At 56.5% G+C, this 25,787-nt stretch overlaps 1 protein-coding gene across 1 annotated transcript; it reads right to left on the reverse strand.

Moving 5' to 3' along the window:
• Positions 1-105: 105 nt before the first annotated feature.
• TTC34 (tetratricopeptide repeat domain 34) lies at positions 106-23,764 on the reverse strand (the record flags this gene model as incomplete). The annotated part of the gene is made up of 8 exons (XM_080692720.1): positions 106-633; positions 2,632-2,846; positions 3,195-3,465; positions 9,819-9,985; positions 10,541-10,745; positions 11,909-12,134; positions 14,145-14,940; positions 22,981-23,764. The coding sequence occupies 8 exons, from the start codon at positions 23,762-23,764 to the stop codon at positions 106-108; spliced, it is 3,192 nt and encodes a 1,063-aa protein (XP_080548846.1).
• Between the last annotated feature and the right edge of the window lie 2,023 nt (positions 23,765-25,787).

A 25,787-nucleotide genomic window follows, 5' to 3' on the forward strand; every position in this document is an offset into this window, starting at 1 on the left:
CTCTGTCCTGGGGCTGTGGCTGGCACCCCGCGGATCTGGGGCGTGGGGCACTTTAGGGCGGGAGGCAGGGCGCCCTGAGATGGGGCTGGAGAGCGTGGGCGAGGGTCAGTGCAGCCGGCAGCCGGAGGACGCCTCCCGGTGGGTTCTTGCCTTCAGCCTCCTCAGGCCGCGGTGGCTGGGGTCCAGCAGGAGGCCGCTCTGGGCGGCTGTCCAGGCCTCTTGGTAGCACTGCTCCTCCAGCCGGCGCTGCCCAAGTCGCAGGAACATGCTGGCGGTGGGGGCCTGGCCCAGTCGTACCCACAGGGGGCTCTGGGCCAGGGCGGGCGACAGCTGGAGGGCCTGGACAAAGGCCCCCGCAGCCCCCTCTTCGTCTCCCAGGCTCAGCAGCAGGTGGCCCCGGAGGCAGAAGTCCTCTGCCTGCCTCGGCAGGTCATTGTCCCCCACATCCTCCTGAAGCACGCGGTCCAGGTCCCTGATTGCGCGGTGAAACTCCCCCAGCTCGGCCAGGCAGGTGGCCCGTACACGCAGGTGACAGGCGCTGCCGCCCCCGGCCAGCACGGCCAGCGAACAGAAGCCCAGGGCCCGGCCGGGATGCCCTGCGTCCAGGAGGGTGCTGGCTTCCTGGACTGCGGCCTGCATTCAGGACGTGAAGGGAGAGGCCAGCTCAGCCGGAGAGCCCACCAGCTTAACTGCTGAGCCACTCTGGGGAGGAAGGGCTGTGGTAGACAGAGGGGCTGCACTTCTTTCTGGGGGGCTGGCTACTGCAAGGGCAGGGAGGCCCAGGGCAGAAGACCCCTCCTGGGAACTCCCATGGCCTGTGAGCTGGGAGGCCAGCCACCAATCTCCCCGGCCCGTCCTGGCCACCTGCGTCTCCCTCCCCTGGCCCCACCTTTGGGTGCAGACTCGGCCTGAGTGACTGTGAGCTCCTCCTGGCAGGCCTCTGGCAGCCTTGCGAACCCCTTCTCCCCAGGCCTCTGACCCTTAGCATAGGAGCAAAGCCATCCTCTGCCGGGTCCTGGGGTGCTCTCCTCCCCAAGACCAGGAAGGGAGCTGGGTGCGCACCACTGGGCTTCTCCCTGTCCTTGCCCCCAAGTCCAGGCTGGGGACAAAGCACGCTGTCCACCTCCGCTCCTCCCGGCTCTCACTGCTTTTGGTCCCAGAATCCCCAGGACCATGGAAGCCTGGGTACTGGGGTCACTGAGCCCGGCTATTCCCAGCCCCAGTGGGCTCGGGGGCAGGGCCAGACTCAACCAGTGGGAGCCGCCCACCCAGCTGTCCTTTCCTGGGGAGAGCTAGACCGGGGCTGATGCTGGCCAAGCCGCCGCCGGCACAGCTTCCTTGTCCAAGTGGAAGCTGAAACCCACACTCAAAAGCTGCCAAGCGGCTTATTCCTCTTCTCTGATCCTGCGGCTTCCATCTCAGGCCACACACTACCCCTCCATTCCAAGTCCTCCCCACCCCTAGGACCGCACAGAGCACCCTGGGTGCAGCAGGGCGCTGCCGCAGGGAGCAGGTACCTACGTCGACAGGATGTCCCTGCAGGGACGGAGGGTCCTGGGATCACGGGGCGCAGGAGCCCACCCTCCCGAAACTGAGCGCACCAGGGCTTGGAGCTGCCCAGGGCCCCTGCTGTGTGACCCTTCAGAGCCCCGCACAGTTCCAGGGAAAAGAACTGCAGCGGACATATCTGTCCGCGACACCAGGCATGCACCTGCCTACCCAGGCACCTGCCGCAGAGCGCCAGACCCAGGTCGCCACGGGAGGGGGCGGGGCGCCGTTCAGGAAGTGGGGTCCGCACTTCCGATCCGCTTCCGGGTCGGGCCGCGTTGCCTGGCAACTACGGGGCGACTTGTAGCCAAAATCAGCCTCTGGAGTCGTAGCTCCCCGCCGGGCGGCACCAGAGGTCTGAGACCCCGACACACCTTTCGGAGCTTTGACACCCACTCCTAGTGCTCCACCCCCACTCAGAGCTAGAGGCCCCCCAGCCTCCTTGGAGCCCCAAGACCCCTGCCCAACACCTCCCTGAGCTTGAGACCCCGGCCTGACCCACCCACTGGGCACTGAGACCTACTCTGAGCTCCCCCTCCCATATCTGGCACCCCGGCCCAGGCTCCTGGGAACTCCAGCCTTGAGATCCTCATTTAGTCCCCCAAGGCCCCAAACCCCACAGACTTTTCCATGAGCTCTGAGCCTCCCCAGCCCCCATCCAGCTCAGACACCCCACCCCAGAGTTCTGAGAGCCCAGCCCGGCTGCTCTGAGTCCTAGGTTCACCAACACCCTGTTCCTGCAGCGCTGTCCTCTGCACCTGGAAACTCCCAGCGTAACCCCTCGGTGAGATCCCCTCTCTGCAGCACCCGAGACTGTGGCGGAGGAGAGGGAGTAGGCAGGCACCCCTGCCCGGGCACATTGCTGACCCCCTGGGCTCCGAAGCCCGAAGCCCGTGCTTGCCTAGCCGGCTCTAGGGAGGGGTCCCTTCCCTCCCATGCCCAGCCTCCAGCTGAGCGGTTGGTGGGGGTGTCTGGCCAAGGTGGCCTCTGACTTGCCCCACCCCAAGCCCAGCAGAAGAACCAAGTAAGAGTGGGAGTGAGGAGCCGCCCGGACTCTCCGGGCCACCTCGGCTCGGGGCTCACCTGGGCGAGGTGCTGCCGCTCCGAGCCCTGCAGGAGATGCAGCAGAAAGCCAAGGTCCTGGGCGTCGCTCTCGGCCAGGCACTGCAGGTCCCGGGCGCCGGCTGGCAGGTCTCCCTTCTTGAGGCAGAGCAGGCCCCTCCGGGCCCGGGCGGCCTCTGGTGGCTGGGCGGGGTGCAGGGTTGGCTGTAGCCGGGCGCCAGCCTCCTCATAGCTGCCTGTTAGAACCCGGAAGGATGGTGGGGTGGGGCCAGCTGATGGACAGCCCCAGGAGAGAGCTAGGAGCTGCTCACTCAACTCCATGCTAGCTGCACGCCCCGTCCCACCTGGGAGCAGAGCAGCCAGGGCTGGGAGTAGCCGGGGTGTGGCAGGTCCTCCTGAAGTCTGCGGAGAGCCCCCTGCACCCGAGGGCCACGGTGGTCCACCCAGCAGCAGGGTGGTGTGGCATTGGCAGGAGAGCCCACACTTGGCAAGCTCAGGTGCCCAAGGTGGGGCTGGCATCCCCATATGTGCATGAGTGGGTGAGGGGCAGAGGCCCGTGTCCCCACTCCTGGGCCCACACATACCCAGAACCATGAGGATGTCTGTGAGGAGGATGTGCCAGCTCAGCTGTGTGGCATCAATTTTGATCAGAGCCTCCCCTACGGCATGAAGGCCCTGGGCGTCCTCGTCTCCCAGGGGGGCCTGGGTGCTGGGCAGCTGGCTCAGGAGGTCCCGGCAGCGGGAGTAGAGGCCTTGCGTGAGCAGCACCCGGGCCTCCGGCTTCAGAGAGCAGATCTCAGGGACCACGGCCCCTGGGTCAAGCTTCAGGGCAGAGGTAATGTCATCCACGGCCTCCTGCAAGGGAAGAGGCAGGTGGGTGCAGGAGTTGTCCCAGCTGGAGGGACAGTGGGCAGGGCATTCGCTGTTCCCAGGTCCTAGGGAGTCTGCCCCTCACCTCCCCGCCCTCCCCAGCTCTCTGTGGCTGTAGACCTTATCCCCATCCTGAGTCTGGCCGGGACCCTCTCCAGGACCCTCTCCCTCACAGTTAGCAGGCCCCAGGTCTACTCGTCAGCCCTCTGGTCGCAGCCTCAGCCCTCCCGGGAAGCTGCTTCTTGCTGGCACTTCCTGCCCATGCCTGTCTCTCCCAGCAGGGGATATGGGCGCCAGTGGACAGGCAGGCTTCCCCAGCGCCTGGGCGTTGGGTCGGGAATGGGAGGCCCAGTGGGGGAGGAGGAAGTCTCACCCTGATGGAGAGCCCACCACGGGACAGAGGTGGCCTTGGGCTGAAGTCTGAAGGGCAGCGAGCACTGGGTGGGAGAGGGGAGGGCTGGGCGTGCAGAGGCCGGGCAGAGACAGGACCCTTGAAGAGGGTCTCGTGGTCCACCGAGTGCATCTGACCTGGCCAGCCTGGGGGCCGCCAAGGCCATCTGACTCCTATTAGGTTTCTCTAGTTGTCTGCCTGTCCACATACTGCTGTCTTCCCTTCCTACCATTTCTGAGTTGGTCGAATATCTTAGGTATTTCATTTCCATGCCGCTCTGTTGGCCTTTTAACTACGTCTTTTCAGTATTTTTTCATACTATTTTTTTTTTTTTTTTTTTTTTTAGCATTTGCTCCTCAGATTGTAGTATGACCCAGGCGCCTGGTCCATGCAGGTTCTTGTGTTTCCCCGACCCCTAAGGTGAGACCACACCATAGTAAATCCCGTCGCCCCATCCTTTGTGTGACTGTGCCTTAAGCAACAAACGGACATTTGATATAGCCAACTTTGTTCAAAGAAATCAAGGGAGCAGCTGGTGCCCAGAGGCATTCTACTTCTGAGCTACACACCCCAGCCTTATTTCTGTAATTTAATTTTTAAATTAAAAAAAATATGTATTTGAGGGTCTGGGTATGGAACCCAGGGACATTCTACCTCTGAGCTACATCTCCAGCCTTATTTCTGTAATTTTATTTTTTTATTTTTTATTTTTTTTTTTGCGGGTCTGGGGATAGAACCCAGGGGCATTTGACCTCCGAGCTACACCCCCTGCCCTATTTTTTATTCTTTATTTTGAAACAGGGTCTCACTAAGTTGCAGAGGGCCTCACTAAGTAGCTGCGGCTGGCTGCTCGAACCAAGATCCTCAAGTCTCAGCCTCCCGAATGCTGGGATTACAAGTGTGTGCCACCATGCCCCGGCTTCTAATTTTATTTTTTTTAAATTTTGAAACAACGTCTCATTTAGTTGCAGAAGGCTTCACTATGTTGCCAAGCCTGGCTATGAATTTATCATCTCCCATGTTCCTAGTACTGGGATTATAGGTGTGATTTACCACACCCTGCTGGCTTATTTTTTATTTGGAAACAAGGTCTTGCTAAATTGCCGAGGGTCTCACTAAGTAGCTGAGGCTGGCCATGAACTGCTATCCTCCTATCTTAGCCTCCCAAGCACGTGCTGCCATGCGGGCTCCAGGTTCACATTTTAATGCACTGTTTGCCCTCCCTCCTAGCAATGGCCTCCTTAGTCCTTGGCTCCTGACAGGCCTGGCCGCTCAGCCTCCCTGTGTAAGCAGGCCTTTCACTCCACCCTCAATTCCAAGGGATATTTTTGTGGGACAGAGAATTCTGGCTTGACACTTTTTTCTTTCAGTGCTGTAAAGATAAAGATCCCGCCGTCTTCTGGTTTCCCTCATTCCTGGGACAAATGTGTTTGCCCCCACCCCATGTCCTGCCCCCCGGCTAAGAGGTTCTGTTTGTTTTAGAAATTGGACTGAGGCCGGGCATGGTGGCGCACGCTTGTAATCCCTGCGCTTGGGAGGCAGAGACAAGAGGATTGCGCAGGTTCGAAGCCAGCCGCGTGCGCTGGATTAGGAGACCCTGTTTCCAAAAAAAAATGTAAAAATAGGTCTGGGAGTGTAGCCCGGGCTTCCAGGAACCCCAGTACCACCAAAAAAAAAAAAAAAAAAAAAAAAAAAAAAAAAAAAAAAAAAAAGAAATTGGGCTGAGACCTGGCTTATTGGCCCCATACTTTCTTCTCTGCCTCTAGGACCTCCAGTGACACACAGCTAACTGGTTGGAATTGCCCCACAGGTCTCCCAAGGGCCCTTCATCTAAAAGTGTTATCTACGCTGGGCGTGGTAGTGCATGCTTGGGAGGCTGGGACCGCTGGATCGTGGTTCGTGGACAGACTCAATTACTTAGTGAGGCCCTCTGCAACTCAGTGAGACCCTGTTTCAAAATAAAGAATAAAAAATAGGGCAGGGGGTGTATCTTGGAGGTCAAATGCCCCTGGGGTCCATCCCCAAACCCGCAAAAAAAAAAAAAAAAAAAAAAAAAGTTTTCTTCCAAGCCATTCTCCAAATGATTTCTGATGGTTCCTCCTTTCTCGAATCCTTCTGTGGCGGGTCCCCACCTGCCATTTAGCCCAGGCAGTAAGCTTAAAATGTCAGATGTGTCTTTCCACTCTGGGGTCAGTGCTGGATGCTTCCTGATACGAGTTCCCATTTCTCTGCTAGGATCCCTTCGGGTACACTCAGCACAGGAAAAACCTCCTTCCGCGTTTACAGTTGCTGCTTAAAGCGTTGGGCTGTACATTCCAAATGTCAGGGCCAGCCCGAGGTCTGCTTCTACTGAGCGCTTCGTTTCTGAGTGAGCAGCATGTTTAGGGTTTGAGTCTGTGCCAAACTCTCGGGCACTGGACTGTGAGGAGTCTGGTGGCGCTGCTGGGTGTCCTTCCGGGCGGCATCTTGGCTGCTGGCGGGCCGTTCCGGTCCTGCCAGGTGTGGTTTTGTTTTTTGTTAGGGAAAGTCTGTTTCCGTTTTGAACTGAGTCTTAAGGTAGGACTTTGTTGTAGGGTACGGCCTTCACGGGTCTCAACAGAGCACCCACGATGTTCAGAAAGGCTCTCGGCCCTGGCTGGGCTGGAACTCCAACCTTCCTTGCCTGACCGTGGGCTCACTCCTCAGTGCTCGATCCCACCAGAGGTGAGGCTTTGTGGTGCAGGCGCAGCCCTGTCCGCAGGCGGGACCCGTGTTATAACTGTCTGCCCTGTGCCTGGGGGTGTGGGTCCCTCCCACCTCTGCCCTGCTTCCTGATGGGCCCGAGCCCCGAGTCCTGTGCAGGTGGCTCAGGGTGGCACTCCAAAGGGTGACGTCCCTTTTATTCTGGCTGATTATGGGGAAGAGGCCAACACTGCACCCTCCTGCATCAGCTTTCATAAGGGGTATTTGTCTGTAGTTTCCTTTTCTTGTGGTATCTGCCTTGTTGTTGTATGAAGGTACTGCTGGCCTCAGAATTCCCTCTTCAATTTTTTAAAAAAAGAAACGCTTAAGAAGAATTGCTCATTCTCTAAGCATTCAGTAAATTCACCAGTGAAATATCAGATCCAGGGCTTTTCTCTTTTAGGAGATTTTTGATCACTGATTCAGTCTCCTTACTAGGTCTATTCAGAGTTTTTCTATTTCTTCATGACTTAGTCTTGTAAGCTTTACTTATTTATTTTTCTGGCTACAAGTTTCTTCAACAGGAAACAATCCCCTGCAAGTCTCCTGAGGTGGATGACCATGTCCATGACTGGACCCACCTACAAATGAGCTGGGTTGCTGACCCAGCATCAGGTTGTTTTCTTCTCAGTGCCAGGGAGCAGGGCACTTCACCTCTAGGTGTCTGTCCGCTTCCCCTTGTGAGCCCTGCAGGTCGCTTGCCCTCCAGACCTTTCTGCCAGTCTGGAGACGGCAGAGACACAGGTGGCAGGCGTGGCCTCAGGAGGCTAGTGGGGGTCATCGTGAAGATGCTGGGTGCTCTTGCTGGTGAGGGACGGGTAGAAATGTCTCTAGGCAAACTGTCTCTTCATCTAGCCTTGAGACGTGAGAGGCTGCGTGGCCTTCATGATGTGAAGGTGGGGCTCGTTGTTGTCTGCCAGCTCTGGTGCTTGGGCGTGTGGACACCCTTCCTGGGGACATCACTCCCTCTTTCAAAAGGAGTTCATGAATGGGGGCCCAGTTCTTCCTGGACACCAACATCACTGAGGCTACAGGGTCCAAGGCTGGGGCTGGAAAGGAAGGTGCATGTGAGGAAGGTGCATGTGTGGCCGTCTTGTGTTATGATTCTTTGTTCAACTTTGTTCATCTGGGATTTCCAATTTGTTGGTGTACACAGTGCTTGTTGCCACTCCCCTCAGTACTGGGGAGTGAATCCCAGGGAATTTTACCTCCGAGCCACACCCCCAGCCCTTTTTATTTACTTTAGTATGACAGATAGTATTGCTAAGTTGCTGAGGCTGGCCTCAAGCCTGCAATCCTCCTGTCTCAGCCTCCCAAGTACTGGATTATAAGCATGGGCCACCATTCCTGACCTCACTTTCATTTCTGATTTTAGAAATGGGAGCTTCTCTCCTCTCTTCTCTCTTTCCTCTCTCTCTCTCTCTCTCTCTCTCTCTCTCTCTCTTCTTGCAATGCTGGGGATTTAACTCAGGGACATTCTACTTCTAAGCTATATTCCCAGCCCTATTTTTAATTTTTTTTATGTTGAAGCAGGGTCCCACTAAGTTTTGGAGGGCCTCACTAAGTTGCTGAGGCTGGCCACAAACCTGTGATCTTTCTGTCTCAGCCTCCCACGAAGTACAATTACAAGCATGTGCCACTATGCCCCACTTTCCTCCTCCTCCTCCTCCTCCTCGTTGTACTGAGGATTGAACCCAGGGGGATTCTACCTCCAAACTACACTCTTTTGAGACAGAGTCTCACTAAGTTGCAGAGAGTCTAAGTAGCTGAGGCTGGCTGTGAACCCACTATCCTCCTGTCTCAGTCTCCCAAGTACTGGGATTACAAGCGTGCGTCACCACGCCTGTTTCTCTCTTCTCTTTTTAAAGCCCATCCAGCTACAGGGTTAATTTTTTTTTTTCAAGGACTCAACTCTGGCTCCACTGGGTTTCTCTATTTTTCTATTTTTAATTCTGTTCGCCTCTGATCTTCACTATTTCTTTCCTAATGCTCGCTTTGGGTTTCATTTTCCCCCCTAGATCCTTAAGTTATTGTTAAGTTAGATTGGTGACTTGATATCTCTCATTTTTTAATATCAGCCTTTATAGCCGTCAAGTTCTCCTGTAACACTCCTTTGCTGTGTGTTGAGGCAGCGAGCTTTCCATTTTATTACTCTGTAAGTATTTTCTAGTTTCCCTGTGACCTCTTTTTTGGTTGCTTGCTTAGCACCCCCTCCTATGGGAGAGGAACCAGGCATGGCAGGTGAAGCGATTCGCTGAAGTTGCCATGGACCTGGACCACTGTGTGGGCTCCAGCCCATGCCCAGCAGCAGGCTGGGGTGACGTGGACACTGTGTGGCTGCCCCAGGCTGGAGTGTCTGGCTCATGGGCAGGAGAAAGAAGCAGGGTCCGCAGAGACATAAAAGAAAAACAGTCTTCCCAGTACACACCCCACCCCTGTGAACAGGACAGCTCTGTCAGCCTGGTTCTCCATGTTTTATTAGGAATTGGAGCAGTTTCTGCAGAAGGTCTTAAATGTAAAAATATCCTCCCCTTTTTTTCTTGCGGTACTGGGGATGGAACCCAGGGGCATTCTACCTCCGAGCTCTACCCCAGTCCTATTTTTTTATTCTTTATTTTGAAACAGGGTCTCACTGAGTTGCAAAGGGCCTAAGTAGCTGAGGCTAGTTGCAAACCTGGATCCTCCTGTCTCAGCCTCCCAAATACTGAGATTACAAGCGTGTGCCACCACGCTTGGCTTATGTATCCCATTTAAAAGCAGGTAAGCTCAAATTTGAGTTTCAAGGGCTCTATTGCTGCTCCCATGGCAGACATGACTAATCGATGGCAGCACTGTTCTTTCTGTACCTGTCCTGGAAGTTCCTTCCAACACTGGGGTCTTTGCAGTTCCTACCAGGGCAGTTGAGGGGATGCCTTGTGGCCTGTACCCCTGAAGAGGGACACTTGCTTGTCCACTTAAGAATTATTTTCAGTTGTGGAGGCCCCCCACCACCATCCAGAAGGCTTGCACATCCATCTATACAGGCCGAGGCTGGGAGATGTGGAGGGGCAGGACTCCCCAAAAGTGGGTCTGGGGCTCCTGCTACCCACAATGAGGTGGGGAGGAGCAGAGGGTCCGATGGGCACCTTGCTCAGATGGCTGGCACTGCTCTTGCCTCAGGGTAAATGGAGGCAGAGCCTCCCCCACCCCCGCTTGCCTAGCTCTTTAGGGTGGGGCATCCCAGCACCTGCAGTTGGTCCAGGGCCAGGTGCACAAGGGCCCGTCCACACAGAGCCTGCACATTCCCCGGCTTGGCCCGCAGCACGGAGTTGAAATCGAATATGGCGGTCTTCTTCTGGCCCAGGAGCCCGTAACAGCGGGCACGAGTGAGGAGGGACTCGCTGGCCTCAGGCCCTGCGGGAGGCGGTTGGTCAGCAGGACATGGCCTGGCTGGGCCCCTGGTGCAGTGGACCCCGGGTGCCTGGACTGCGGGGCTCACCCTGGGAGCCACAACCCTGGCTGGGTACCAGGGCTAAGCAGGGCACTGGCCTCGGGGCAGGGGGAGCGCCTAGAGGTGGGCCAGTGAGGGGTGGGGGAAGTTTGGGGTGGGTCAGGAATGGCAGTGAGGGACAGGGTATGAGGCTCAGGGTGAGACCCCAAGAGCCGGCCCCTCCCCAACGAGGACACTACCACCACACTCTTCTGGGCGTCTGTCCAGTGCTGGACACAGGCAACAGCCTGCTTGGTCTGCAGACCACTCCCAGCCCTGTCCCTTCCTGCCACCACAGGCAAGGATGAGTTTCCCTCATCCCCACCGCGACCTGTGAGGGCTTCTCCGTCACCTGCTCTGAGGGCCGAGAGGGCGTAGCCCTAAGCACATGCCTGGGACCCATCACAGTGCGGTCAGAGGTCCCCACTTACCAACAGCCTGCAGCTGGCAGGACCATGGGCCAGGCAGGAGGTGCCTACCTGCAGCAAAGATGGCCAGAGAGAGGTAGGTGATGGCCTCCCTGGTGTGGGCCTCGCTGTCCGGCCTGTCTGGCCTCGCTCGCAGGATTCTCATGGCCCGCGCGTGGCAGGTGCCTCGCAGTAGCTGCCGGTCCTCATGGCTAAAGACGTCCAGGGTGGACTGGAGGCAGGCCGTGTCCCCAGACTGGACCACCTTCTTCACCAGCTGGGGCAGCGGAAGGCTAGTCGCTGTCACCACTCCACGCTCAGGCTCCCCCAACCTCCCCCTCTGCTTCCTGGCCCCTGGGCCTCACTTTTTGCCTATGTTGAGTGCCAGAGAGTTGGCCACAACTTGCGGCTGTGGCCATTTGTGTCTTGGAAGGTATTTCTGTCTCCCTGTCTATGGGGATCAGTGACCAGAGGACAGGGACAATCCCTAGCTTGGAGCAAGAAAAGGGCAGGCACAGAGGGGGGTCTGGGCTGCCCTTGGAGCCCATTCTCTGCTGTGTGGCAGGGTGCAGTAGGGCTCTCAGGTCCCTGAGCCTTGGCCTCCTCTACCAGTGGAGGTAGGCGGAAACCACATCTCAGTGTGGGGCTGGAGGGAGGTCCAAATGGCAGGATGAGGAAGGGGCTTTCGTATCAGATGGCAGAGGCTCAAGGAGGTCCCTCAGAGGCAGAGCGGGAGCCCAGGACAGGCCAAGCAGGGCCATTCTGTGCTTTGGGCAGCACTGACCCCAGGCCCATATAACCTCCGACGAGCTCCATGCTGCCCCCTGCCGGCCACTGGGGTGGACAGGGGTTCCAGGCCAGGGAAGAAGGATTGCAGGTTCCATTAGTCCTTTCCACCCAGAGAAAGGGGATAAGGGACCCCAAGCCAGGCCAGAGGGGAGGGAAGGAGCTGGAAGATCCCCATCTCAGACTCCCTACAACACAACCTGCTGAACCTGCTTCAAATAGGAGCACCCACAACCTGAGGCAGGTGAGCAGCGGGGTCTCAGGGGCTGGCAGGCAGCGGTCCAGGGCCCCGGGGAGGGACTCTCCGCTACCTACTATGCCGCCCCAGGCAGGACCATGTGCAAGCCTAGTTAAGGTAGGAGGCCAGGGGAGAAGCCTGCTCTTTGCCCCGTCTTCATAATCACAACCAAAGCAAATATGAAGCACCTACTGCATGCAGGAAACCCGCCAGGGCCGAGGGCAGCTCCAGCTCATGATCACAACCTGCAGGCCGGGGCAGAGGTGGGGGACCTGGCCAGAGGGGTATGTTGCAGGTGGCAAGGCTGGGGCCCATCAAGTCTGGCTCGCTCCAAAGTCCAGGCTGAAGCTGTGGGGGCCCACAGAAGGCCCGGTGCCCGCCACAGAGCTGTGTCCACTTGCACCTGCCTTTCTCACCTGGTTGGCATCATAGGTGAAGCCCCTCCGCAGCTGCAGCAGGGCCAGCCGTACCAGCACGGCGGTCGACTGAGGCCTCTGGGCGAGTGCCACCAGCAGGCACTTGTGGGCTTCGTCCAGGCGACCCAGCCGGTACAGGGCGTCGGCCGCCAGGAGGCGCGAGGCCTCGTCCTCCACATCCAGCTCCATCAGCAGCATGGCCAGCTGGTACACACCCTGGGCATCCCTGCGGAGAGAGCAGCTCAGGGCGGCCAGCCTCTGCCCCATCCCCGCCACCTACCCAGGAGGTCAAGCCTCAGGTGAACACTGTTCCGGTGAGCCCGGCCTGGACACCCTTCCTGTTGGGCTGCAGAGGAAGTCCCAGAACCTGCGCTGCCCTCTCCAGGCGCCCCGTGGCCCTCGCCCTCTCACCTGGTCCTAGCACCCCATGGGACAGGCACTTCGCAAAAAGGAATCCGGGCTGCACCATGGTCAGTGGGAGCATGAGCCCCAGCAGACCCTGCCTCAGTTTCCTTTTCTGCAACAGCATGGACTGACGGTTTGGCCCGGCTGGGCTCAGGGGTGTGTTCTTTGAGGTGTCCACGTGGTAATGTTAATGAACCCCCTCTGGGAAAAGGGGCCAGTGCCTCAAATTTGACAGTTCCCAGGGAGAACAAATATAAACAGCCTGACATCACACATTTCCTCCTCAGTGAATCAAAGCCACAGCAATTAAGAACCTGGAGGCAGAGGAAGCTGGAGTGTAGAGCTTTTAACGTCTCCACGTTCCTTCCACCTTCTAGCAACTGAGAGTGCAAATCAAAACAGCTGCAGCTTTGCCTGCCCGTGGGACGGCAGGGAGTTGGTGTGTGTGTGTGTGTGTGTGTGTGTGTGTGTGTGTGTGTGTGTGGGCCTGGGGCTGCTCCTGAAGTCAAGGACTCCATGGGGCACTGCACATCTGTCTCCATCTCAAGGATAAAACATCTGGAGATGGGTTGTTATTTACCAGGCCTTACAACTCAGAGCAAAGTAACCGAACACAGGAACCTATAAAGGGCTCTGAGTGGCAGGCCGCAGCAGGGGCATGTGCCGGCCTGGGGCCTGTTTAGCAACTCAGGGAATTTCCATGCTTCTCTACTGAGTTTTTAAAAAGTAGGATAGCTGGGCGTGTGGCCACGCTTGTAATCCCAGCGCTTGGGAAGCTGAGACAGGAGGATCATGGGGCCACGCCCAGTCTCAGCTACTTAGTTGGCCTTCTGAAACTGAGACCCTGTTTCAAAATAAAAAAGAAAACGGAGCTGGGGGTGTAGCTCCGAGGTAGAATGCCCCTGGGGTCAATCCTTAGTACCAAAAAAAAAAAAAAAAAAAAAAAAAGGAGGATATAAAGTACATGTATAAGCCGGGTGTGGTGGCGCAGGCTTGTCATCCCAGTGCTTGGGAAGCTGAGGCAGGAGGATCACACAGGTTCTAAGCCAGCCTCAGCTGCTTAGTGAGGCTCTCAGCAACTTAGTGAGGGCTTGTTTCCAAATAAAATAGAAAATAGGTCTGGGAGTGCAGCCCAGATGTAGAAAGCCTCTGGGTTCCACCCCCAGTACCACAAAAACAAACAAACAAAGAAACAAACAAAAAAAAAAAACCCCACAAAAAACTACATGTAAAACAATGTAGTCTGTGAGGTACATTTGATATGCACAGAAAGAAATGTCTAGCCGGGCGTGGTGGCGCACGCTCGTAATCCCCCTTGGGAGGCGAAGACAGGGCGATGCTCAGGTTTGGAGCCAGCCTCGCCGGCTTAAGAGACTGTGTGTGCGCGCGCGCGCGCGCGCGCGTGTGTGTGTGTGTGTGTGTGTGTGCAGCCTCGCTGGCTTAAGAGACCCCGTTTGTGTGTGCGTGTGTGTGTGTGTCGGGGAGTGTAGCGCGGAGGTAGAAGGGTTCCATCCCCAGTACTGTGTGTGTGTGTGTGTGTGTGTGTGTGTGTGTGTGTGTGTGCAGCCTCGCTGGCTTAAGAGACCCCGTTTGTGTGTGCGCGTGTGTGTGTGTGTGTCGGGGAGTGTAGCGCGGAGGTAGAAGGGTTCCATCCCCAGTACCACCGAAAAAAAAAACCGTCTAGCAGCCCTGGCAGGAAATGCTCCCTGCGGGCCACCGTGTAGCTTTCAGGATGGCTACTTTTTCCTCTCGAGGTTCGCGCTTCTGATTTTGCGCGGAGAGCCCCTCCCCGCCCCAGCCGAGGTCCGGGCCGGGCGGGGCGCGGGCTCACCCTTCCCGCGTGCCGGCGCCGAGGGCCTCCGCCGCCGAGCCGGGGCGCAGCAGCAGGGCGCGGCCGCCGTCCCGCAGCGCGGCGAGCAGCAGGCCGCGGTGGTTCCAGGGCACCAGGGCCTTGGCGGCCAGCAGCGCGTCGCGGGGCCGCAGGCGGCAGGCGGTGACGTAGTCGAGCGCGCCCAGGAAGGCGCGGCCGGCCAGCGCGCGCAGCAGCCCGCGGCCGCACAGCGCCTGCGCGCAGCCCCGCGCATGCGCGGCGCGCGGCCCCAGCGCCGCCCGGAAGGCCCGGCGGGCGGCCGGCGCGTCGCCCGCGTGCAGCGCGCAGAAGCCGCGCAGCGCCTGCAGCTGCGCCGCCCCCGGCCCCGGCCCCGGGCCCGGCCCCGGCCGCAGGAGGCGCTCGCACAGCGCCCGCGCCGCCGCCGCCTCCCCGGCCAGCAGCAGGCACTCGGCCAGGCGCGCGGCCAGCGCGGGCCGCGCCGCCCGAGGCGCCAGCCCGAGCAGCACCCGCAGCGCGCGCGCCGCCGGCGCCAGCAGCTCGCGGCCCGCGTCCCCGCGCAGCTCGGCGCGGCCCCGCACGGCCGCCTGGAAGCGCGCCCAGCCCGCCGCCGCCGCCGCCCGCGCCTGCGCCAGCACGCGCCGCCGCTCCTCGGCCGCCAGCGCCGCCCGCAGCCGCCGCCGCGCCCCCGCGGGGCTCTCCGCCAGCGCGTCGTGCAGGTCCCGCAGCGTGTCCCCGGCGCCGCCCAGGAGGAAGGCGGCGGCCGCGCGCGTCACCAGCAGGGCGGCCCGCCGCTCGCCTGCGGAGAAGCACAGCGCGTGTGGGGAGGGCCGGCCGGCCGCGGCTGGACGCTGCCCGGTGCCCGGCCGCCCTCCAGCCCGCCCTCCAGCCCGCCCTCCAGCCCGCCCTCCAGCCCGCCCTCCAGCCCGGGCAGTGCGGGCCGGAGCCGGGCCCGCCCGCCTTCCGAGCCCACAGAGAAATTCACTTGCAGGCGGCCTTCCCCCAGCATTTAAAAACCCGGCGACATACACCCTTATCACACACTCTGTTCCCTGCGTAAAAATTGTATGTGCCTTTTTTTTTTTTTTTGGGTGGTGGTACTAGAAATTGAACCCAGGGGCGTTCTACTTCTGACGTGCACTCCCAGCCCCGTTTTTATTTTATGCTTTACTTTGAAACAGAGCCTCGGTAAGTGGCCGAGGGCCCCTCTTGTCTCAGCCTCCCAAGTACTGGGAATGCAGGCGCGTGCCACGATGCCACCCACGCTGTGCCAGGCGTCCAGCTGTTGGCAGCCTGTGTTTGTAGCCCCATGCACACCGGTGCCTGTGAGTTGTGCATCGCACCCCGATTCACAGCATCTACGTGTCTCCAGATGTTGGGAAGTTTTCAGCCCCATTACAATCTCTCTTTTCAGGGCGATGGGTACATTGTCGTTATATATCACAGTGAGATTCAGTGATGTACTTGCGCACATGCTCAGTGGGATTCCCTGGTAACCCAGCCCCCTCCTCCCTGCACATGTTAGTGAGGCTGGCCATGATACCTTCATATATGGGCGTCACACGGTTTGCACTGTCTTCATCCAGCCTCTTCCCTACCTTCTTCCTTCCCCCATGCCCCTTCCTTTATTCTACTGCTCTCTCGTCTCATTTATCCGAAGGCCCTTCTGTTTACGATGTTCTCTCTAGCTTCCACGTGAGGGAAAATGCAGGGCCCTCGGCTTTCTGAGCCTGGCTGATCTCACTTGGCATAATATTCCCTAGATCTGTCCATTTTCCTGCAAAGAGACATAATTGGATTCTTCTTTATGGCCGAGTAAATTCCATTGTGTGTATACATGCCACTTTTTTTTTTTTTTTTCAGTACTGGGGATGGAACCCAGGGGCATTCTACCTCCAAGCTACACCCCAGCCCTTTTTAAAAAATTATTCTTTACTTTGAAACAGGGTCTCACTGAGTTGCAAAGGGGCTCACTAAGTAGCTGAGGCCGTCCGCAAATCGTGATCCTCGGGTCTCAGCCTCCCGAATGCTGGACTACAAGTGTGCCCACCATGCCCGGCTTCCCGATGGCATTCAAATGATGGGCTTTAGAATGCAATGTCCTCTTCAGGGACTTAGCGTCCTGCCCCGTGTTAGAGCTGAGTTTCTGACTATGTGACCTTTGTGGGTGGGTTACTGCTCCTGGGCCATCCTTGTGGATAAAGGCCATTTCTTCCTTTTCTGGGCTTCTTGGGACCTGAAACGTCCCTCTGTGAGCCAGAGACACCCCCCTCAGGTGCAGGAGAGAGAGAATGTGCACCCAGCACTGCTTACCAAGGGGCCAGTACTGAACTTGACCATCTGTCTCCTCCTCTGATCAGGGGCAGAGGTGTTCATGTCCCACGCTCCTTCCCTGCTTAGGATGGGGTAAGCTTCGAAACACAGCCTCCAGTCAAATGAAGCAAACATCTTGCATCATGAGACTGACCAACCAACCAACCAACAACAGGGTCACCCTGTCATAAAGAGAACATCTTGCACCATGAGACCAACCAACCAACCAACCAACCAACCAACCAACAACAGGGTTGCCCTGTCAAACAAACAAAACCATCTTACACCATGAGACTAACCAACCAACCAATCAAACAACCAACCAACCAACAACAGGGTCGCCCTGTCAAAAAAAAAAAAAAAATCTTACACCATGAGACTAACCAACCAACCAACCAACCAAACAACAACAGGGTTGCCCTGTCAAATAAAACATCTTGCACCTTGAGAGTAACCAACCAAACAACCAACCAACCAACCAACCAACCAACAACAGGGTCGCCCTGTCAAATGAAAAAAACCATCTTACACCATGAGACTAACCAACCAAACAAACAAACAAACAAAGAACCAAACAACCAACAACAAGGTCACTCTGTCAAATAAAACATCTTGCACCATGAGACCAATCAACCAACCAACCAACCAACCAACCAACCAACAACAGGGTCGCCCTGTCAAATAAAAAAAACCATCTTACACCATGAGACTAACCAACCAACCAACCAAACAAACAAAGAACCAAACAACCAACAACAGGGTTGCCCTGTCAAATAAAACATCTTGCACCTTGAGAGAAACCAACCAACCAACCAACCAACCAACCAACCAACAATAGGGTCACCCTGTCTAGTTCTGGCGGCCAAAGCAAAATAAATGCAGCCTTTCCTGCCAATTATTGATTCTTAAAGAATAGCAATTGTAGCTCTGAATTTTGCAAATGTTCCTGGATCCTCAGAGTGCACAGCAGGAGGAGAGCTCTGGGGTCTTCAGGAGTGGTTGTTTACTTACACAGAACGTGGCATCCCTTTTCTGCTAAGACTCCAACTATACACACCAGACAATAACAGCAACAACAACTCCTCCTCCTCCTCCTCCTCCTCCTCCTCCTCCTCCTCCTCCGCCTCCTCTTTCTGTTCCTTCTCCTCTTTATTTTGGTATTAGGGATTGAACCCAGGGACAGGGACAGTCTACCTGGGAGCTACATCCTCAGTCCTTTTTACTTTGAAACAGGGGTTCTTGCTAAGTTGTTGAGACTGACCTTGAACCTGCAACTTTCCTGTCTCAGCCTCTCAAGACCTGGGATTACAGGAGCGGGCCACCACACCTGGCCACGTTAGGCTTCTTGATACTGTCTTACAGGTTGCCAAGGCTCTCCTCATTTTTCTCCAGTTCCTTATATAATTTAGAGTCTACCTTCAATTTTATGGACCCTTCTGCTGTCTCCATACTTTCATTCAATTACTGTGCTTTCAACTCTAGGATTTCTATGTTCCTTTCCCCCTTGCTTTTCCTTCCCTCAAATTCTTAGACTCAAGACACCCTCCTGCCTCAACCTCCTGGCAGCCGGGACTGAGCTGTCTAACGGCATTCCTAGCTCCAGCATCTCCACTTGGTTTCTTTTTACAGTTTGCATTTCTCTGCTAAGATCCCATATCTGTTCATTCATTCTGACCGTAGTTGCTTTAGTCCTTGAATATATTTACATCTTTAAAGTCCTTAGTCTGTTCATTTCAGCACCGAGATTATCTGGATTTCAGTTTCTCTTGACTTCCTTTTACCCTGGCTGTGGCTTTGATATTATTTTCCTATTTCTTTGTATGCCAATTTTTTTTTTTTGCTAGACACGTGCTCTATTACTGACCTATATACCCAGCTAGTATTTTTTAAATTATACACTAAATTATTTTTGTGGTATTGAGGATGGCACCAGGGGCATTCTATCTCTGAGTGACACTCCCAGCCCTATTTTTAATTTTTATTTTGAAACAGGGTCTCACTGAGTTGCAAAGGGCCTCACTAAGTAGCTGAGGCTGTCTGTGAACCGTGATCCTCCAGTCTCAGCCTCCTGTATGCTGGGATTACAAACATGCGCCATTATGCCCGGCTACACTACATATTTGATTAATGCTTAATGAAGACTCTGGACTAAATTATACTCCTCTGAAGAGGGCTGATTTTTTTTTTAAACTGGAGATTAAACCCAGGGACATTCTACCTGAGCTATAACCCCAGCCCCCCCCCCTTTTTTTTTGTACTGGGGATGGAACCTAGGGGCATTCTACCTCTGAGCTATACTCCTAGCCCTATTTTTGAGTCTTCATTTTGAAACAAGGTCTCACTGAGTTGCAAAGGGCCTCACCAAGTAGCTGAGGCTGGCCGCAAACCATAGTCCTCCTATCTTAACCTCCCAAATACTGGGATTAAAAGCTCCCCCAGTCTTTTTTTATTTTTTCTTCTGAAACAGGGTCTTGCTAGGTTGCTGACGCTGATCTTGAACATGCATTCCTCCTGCCTCAGCATCCCAACTACGAGGATTACAGGCGTGCACCACCATGCCTGGCCTGAAGGTTGAATTTCATTTTAGATGTAAGTAAGTAAACAAGACGAAGAAAGCACCTTGCATCATGAGACCGACCGACCGACCGACCGACCAACCAACCAATCAACCAACCAACAACAGGTGGTTGACTGGGTTAAGCAGTTTTGTCGACAGGGTTCAAACTCCAAATCCTGCCTCTGCACTCTGAGCTGAAGTCTCCAGGTCCCCCTGCAGCCTCCGTCCACTGCTTTCCCAGAGCACTTAGCCTTGCTCAGTGGTCAGCCAAGGACCTAAGTGGGTTTAACGTACACATCCGGGCTGCCCTCCTGGTCTCCTCCAGCTCAGAGTTCTGCTGCTCACTGTCCACCTACTTTCCTCAGCCCTCATCTTTGTCCTGCATCACCTCCAGCCAGCAAAACTGCGTCTTTCTGCTGCGCCCCGACAGACAGATCGAGGAGTTACCTTAGCCAATAGCTGCCCGTGTGCGAATCTCGCCGGACGCATACCCTGTCTGCCAAGGGGCAACTTTCGCCTTCTGGCTGCACATGGCTACTGTCCAGCATCTTCTCAATGCTGTTTTGATAGTCTGTCTACATTTAGTCATTGTTACCCCCGGGACGCGGATCCAGGCAAGCTGTTCCGCTCTTACTGGGAGCCAGAATTCTATTGTTAGATTTAAGAACTTTTACGATCTGGGGGTACATAAAACGCCGCCCCTTTGCTGTTCTAATTTTTATTTTCCTGGTTACTCGTGAGGTTCATTAATTCATTTCCCTCCAGTCCGGCGAGCAGGAAGTATATTTCTCATTGTTTTAATTTGCGTTTGTCTCATTACCGTGACGTTGAATATTTTTCACATGTTTTATTAGCCATCTGTGTTTTCTCTTTTGGGAAATGCTTTTGCAATTCTTTCGATTCTCCCCCCCCCTCATTGGTATGTAGGAATTCTTCAAATACTCTGCATACTAATTTTTTGACTGTTTATTTGGAAAGTATTTCTTCCCTGTTTGTGAATCATCCTCCCATTTTCTATAGCTATAGGCAAAATGGAAGCCTTTACATTTTAATTTCCTCAGATGTATTAAAAATTTTTTTTTAGTGTTTCTACTTTTTCTGTCTGAAGAAGTCCAACTGTACACAGAAGTCTTAAAGATATTCTTTTATATTTTCTTTCCCTTTTTTCTGGTACTGGGGTTTGAACCCAGGATGTTTTACCTCTGAGCTACACCCCATGTCCTATTTTTAATATTCTTATTTTGAAACAGGGTCTCACTAAGTTGCCGAATGCCTCATTAAATTGTTGAGGCTGGTTTCGAACATGTGATTGTCCTACCTCAGCCTCTCAAGTGCTAGGATTACAGGCGTGCATCATCACATCTGGCTTATATTTTCTTTTAGAAACTAGAATTTAGCTATTCATGTAATATGCCAAGAATTAACATTTTTTTTTGCACAGAATGAGGCTAACTACCTAGATTTGATCATTTACTTTGTGAAAATATCCTGCCCCATAAATTTGTACAATTATTATGTGTCAATTAAACAAAGAAACTGGTGTTTCGACCCTTAGCAGTTTTGCCAGCTAACTACGGCTGCATAACAAGCCCACAACGTAAGGGCCTAGAGCCACAGCCATTTATACTTTCTCTTGATTCTTTTTCAGTTTGGGCTGAAAAAGACCTGGGAAGCTCTTCTGTTGGTCTTACCTGGGGTCCTCCCTGTGGCTGCACAGACCAAGCAGGAGGGTCTGAGTGGATTTACCCACATGTCCAAGGCCCGTACATCTCAGCCTGCAGCAGCCTGGGAGGTGGTGGGGCCTTTAGGGGGTGGGACCTGTTTGGAAATCCTCCAGTCCTGCGGGCCACGCCCTTGGAGGGATCTGGGCACGCTGGCCCTCCTCTCTGACCCTCTGCAATGGCATTCCGCTGTGATGTGCCGCCTCACCAAGGGCCCCAAAGCAGCAGTGACGATGACCATGGATTCAAGCCTCCAAAACCTTTCCTCTTTTTAAGTTGACCAGCTCAGGTGTTTTGTTACGCTAATGGAAAGCTGACTAGAACAGTGCCTTTCTGCGTGTTCTCACCGGTCACGAGTCATCTCCCTCATATGGCGCTGAGAGGTTTCCAAGGGGAAGGGGAAGCTGCAGGGCCCTCGAGGCCTGGACCCCAGGCCCCCACGATGCCAATTCCATCCTGATCTTTTGGTCCCAGCAAGTCCCCAGGCCAAACCAGCCCTTCACTTGCTGATAGTGCAAAGCTTGGCTGTGTCCCCTTCACAGCAGTTCTCAGTGAAGAGGCTGGAGGAGCGAGGGATGGTCACTGGGGTCCATTTGGAGGAGAAGCCCTTAGGGGACCACGACATCTGGACGCTTCACTAATGTTCACCAGGGAAACTGAGTTAAAGCTGCTTCTATTCTGTGTCTCATCGCCGTACCTGTGTGTCTGCCTACTAAGAAGGGCAAAGAAATGTCCCCAAACATAGAGGGCTTTGCTGGGGTTCCGGTGTTTGTCCCTCCGGAACGCATGCTGGAACCTCATTGCCACTGTTGCGGTGTCCGTCCCCAGCCCTTCCTCTCGTGCTCTCTCTCTGCTTCCCGGCTCTGTGAGCCCAGCAGCTCTGCACCCTGCCCTGCTCTGCCTTGGAGCTGGCCAGCCATGGGCTGGACCCCTGAAACCACAAGCCAAACAAACTCCTCCTCTAAGCTGTTCTTGGTTGGTATCCTGAGCACGGCGATGAAAACCCTAACAGGCCCCATCCTGGGGGCGCCGAAGCCCCTCACCAGTCACTGTGAGTTTGTGCTTTGGTGCCAAAGCTTAGTCCTCTTTCTTTGTTACATCGCTGAGTATTTTCTGATAATTCATAGTGTGTGTGTGTGTGTGTGTGTGTGTGTGTGTGTGTGCGCGCGCACACGTGTGTTTCAGGATCTATTTTTTTTCCAAGACAAATTTCCCCTCGCTTTTCTGTTCATCCCGTTATGTTCCTCTCAGCAGCCCTTGGCTGAGGTCATTAGGCAACGTGGCACCGTGTGAGCTCTATCTTGGGAACATCCCTGGGGCCAAATGATCACAGACTGAAACCTCCAAAACTGTGAGCCTAAATAACCTTTTCTCGTTATAAGTCCATTACCCCAGGTATTTTGTTACAGCAACAGAATGCTGGCTCACACACCGGGGTCACCTACTGGCACATGCGGTGTCAGTGCCTTGACATCCCTCTCCGCATCTGCCCTTCCCCGTCCCATCCAGGTTCCAAGTAGAGGAAGCACGGCTGAGGCCACAGGACTGAGCTGCGGCTGCTGTCTGCAGCGCTCCCCTCCTGCCTGCCCCCCAGCAGCCACCCCGGCCGTTCAGCACTCAGCTTTTCAGCTTGATGCTTAGCCAGTTGTGGTGGCACACACCTGCAATACCAGTACTTGGGAGGCTGAGGCAGGAGGATCACAGGTTTGAGGCCAGCCTCAGTAACTTAAACCCTGGGCAACCTAGTGAGACTTGTTTCAAAATAAAAAATGGGGCAGGGGGCAAAGCTCAGAGGTAGAATGTTGAATGTCCCTGAGTTCAATCCCCAGAGCCGCTCCCCAAAATCGACCCTTCTTCTCTTGCCTCTTTCTCCGCCATCAAACGCGTCTACACCCTTGTCATTTCCAATCCAGTGACATTTCTGGTCATTTTGTTGCAACTCATTCTCTCTGATCTAAGATCCACTGTCTCTTGACAGCAAGGTTGGGGTCCTTCGCCACTACCTCTGGGCCTGGCCCAGCCTCCCAGCCTCCCAGGCTCTCAGCCTCCCGGCCTCCCAGCCTCCCAGCCTCCCGGCCTCCCAGCCTCCCAGCCTCCCAGCCTCCCAGGCTCTCAGCCTCCTGGCCTCCCAGCCTCCCAACCTCCCAGGCTCTCAGCCTCCCAGCCTCCCAGCAGGCTCAGTCCTCACGTTGGCTCATGCACCCTTCGCACACCCCACATCCAGGAGAAACGTGACTTGCTCTCCTACCTTGGGGTCTGTTGCCCGCCGGGTCCGACTGTAGGGCCCAGCTGCACGCTGCCAGGCAGTCCTGATATCTGCCGCTACGGAGCAGAACTTCGGGGGATAGGGCATTGCTCCAGGCATCCCCGGGGTCCAGGGCATCCAGGAGACCCTGGCATCTGGTGTCCTGCTGGCCACTGCTGTGGGTGGCCTCCAGCTGTCCTGAGATGTAGGCCCGCAGGGCTCCGAGCAGCGTGGAGAGGTAGGGCCCCTGGTGGGTGCGGATGAAGGCCACGGTCCGGTCTGCGCTTGCGGCAAAGGCCTGGAGGTAGCCGGCCACGCCATCGCCCACCTGGGCCTCGGACAGGACCCAGGCCAGAGCACGGGTCAGCTGCAGCTCCAGGGCCTGCTGGGAGTGGGCGTCCAGCAGGGCGCTGCAGCGCTGCGCCACCTCCTCGTGCTGCCCATGGGCCAGCAGCCCGGCCAGAGAGTGCAGGACAGCGGCTGGGTGGTCCGGGCACAGGGCGCCAAGGAAGGCGGAGGCCAGGGCGCCCGTCAGGGACACCACGGCCATGCCGTCCCAGTGGATGGTGGGGATCTGGCTGTCCCCGCGGCACCAGGCCTCCAGCGTGGTCACCACAGGGGAACCCTGGGCTCCGGCCAGGGCTGTGCGCACGCTCTGCAGGGCCGAGGGGGCATGGCAGCTGAAGGCAGCCAGGTAGAAGGCTGTGGCCAGCGGCGGTGACCCCAGGGCCAGGTGCCGGTCCCCCTCCCGGCAGAGGCCGGCCACCAGCTCCTGGGCTGATGTCATGGCCACGGGCCCCGATAGCTCAGGGCCAATCTTCGCAGGCCCCTGTTGGAGGAGATGGGGGTTAGTGTCCAAGCGGTGGCCTGTCCATCAGCTCTCCGGCCGCCTATGCCTAGCTCAGAGCAGCTCAGAGCAGCCCCATCGCCACCTGAGCCTCCAGTCTTTTTATCTGAAGGACTAGTGACTCAGGACCCTGTCTGCCCCCACCCCCAAGAGCCCACACACAAGTACCCCAACAGACTCTCCCCGGCTCACGCAGACCTGGCGCTCACACCCAGACACACCCGCGGTTGTCGGTGGCTTTGGGCTGTGCTGGATCTGTGCTGGAGGAGCAGCTGGCCGTGCTGACCCCAAGGCTCTGGACACACCCGGCTCCCGCAGTGGGCTCTGGCTGTGTGTGGGCAGCCAGGCTGGGATGGCAGATCCTCCAGGTTGCCGGGGAGAGCATCAACACCCTGGGGTTGCTTTGCTGCTCAGCAGCGCCCCCTGTGACCGGCTGAGTCCAGGATGACTGTCTCCACCTGTCCAGCCTGCAGGCACACTTCTCCCTGAGCCCAGGGGCCGGGAGGGGAGAGAAAGCACTTGCAGGGCCAGGTTCCCCGGGGCACTTCAGGGCAAAGGACCCTGAATCCATGGGGCTCAGAGCGTGTGGGCCCTCTGGGTGCCAGAGAGGTGCCCACATCCGGGCTGACCCTGTCCAGCGCATCCAAGGCTGTTTGTACCCTAGAACTCTGCCTTTGCTGCCAGGGGACCTCCCGACCCCCTGCTCCTTTCTCCTTGAGGCCCCAGTGCACCCGGGCCCTGTGCTTCCCAGCTGGCTCCTGTGCCCACAGGCAGCTTCCTGAGCTGGACGGTTGGGATCAACCCTTTTCTGCCCACAGCCTGTTTCCCTGCGTCTCCCTTCCCCGACCCTGGCAGCCCTGCCCTCCTCCGTTTGGATGCCCGGGTGTCAGGACTTAGATTAGGAACGGCCCAGCACAGGGCGCTATTTGAGGACCCCACCCTCACCTCTGGAGCAGGGAGCCGAGTGGAGGCTCAGCTCTGAGAAGCGAGCCCAGGGCACAGGCAGCTGCCCCGTGGAGTTGCTGGGCAGGGGAGACCAGCTTCCTGCCCTTGAAGAGAAGATCTGCTTTGGGCAGGGCCCCTCCCAATTCCAGGTGCCCAGGTACCCAGGTTCCCGGCCAGCGCTGGCTCTTCTGGGGGCTCAGGGAGCCTGCTGGGGGAGTCAGGCCCTGGGGGTGGCTGCTAACCTCTGGGTCTCAGTGGCCAGGCCTCCTGGGATGTGGCCCACTTGCCCTGGGGCAGGGGCTGGAGGGCAGCAGCGGGGGCGTTTGGGCCGAGTCTGTGGGCGCGGGGGGCGCCTCCCTGTCGCACCCTGCTCCAGCTCCTCCCCGCTCACCAAGGCCCTGCGTGGTGCCATTAATGTAGAGGTGACAGTTTATGAAGAGATTTCCCATTACTTTGCTTTGATTACTTTCATTTTAATTACACTCATTAGGCGGGAGCGTTAATGGAGGGGGCTGTCGCACGGGCTGGGGGAAGGGCCTGGGGCGCAGAGGTGGCAGTCACATTAGCCCTGCGCCTCTGCCCAGGTGCGGGGCTGGGCCCCGCAGGCACCTTCTAGAAGGCGGGTCCTCGCAGGCTGTGGTGGGCAGCCCCGCACCTGGGCAGGTAGGCCCCGGTACCTGCTCCATGCCCCTTCTACACCGTGCCCTGATTTCGGGTTCTGCTAGTGGCCGGAGTGGGGTGGGGAGGCCCAGGGCCATGGCCGTGGGGTTTCGGGACCCAGGCCGCGAGCAGACTTCCCTGTGTGGATTCAAACGCTTTAGTCTCTGTCACTGGAGAGAGTTCCCCCATGTCTGCCTCCATCAGCCCAGCTGGAGGAGATTGAAAGCGTGCCCATTCTGTGCTGTGCTTTTAAAACTGTGAGAGGAAGTCGGGTGTGGTGGTGCACACTTACAATCCTAGTACTTGGGAAGCGACACAGGAGGAGCTCAGGTTTGTGGCCAGCCTCAGCTACTTAGCG

The sequence above is a fragment of the Muscardinus avellanarius genome, assembly GCF_963383645.1.
Source record: "Muscardinus avellanarius genome assembly, chromosome: 3".
NCBI classification, from domain to species: domain Eukaryota; kingdom Metazoa; phylum Chordata; class Mammalia; order Rodentia; family Gliridae; genus Muscardinus; species Muscardinus avellanarius.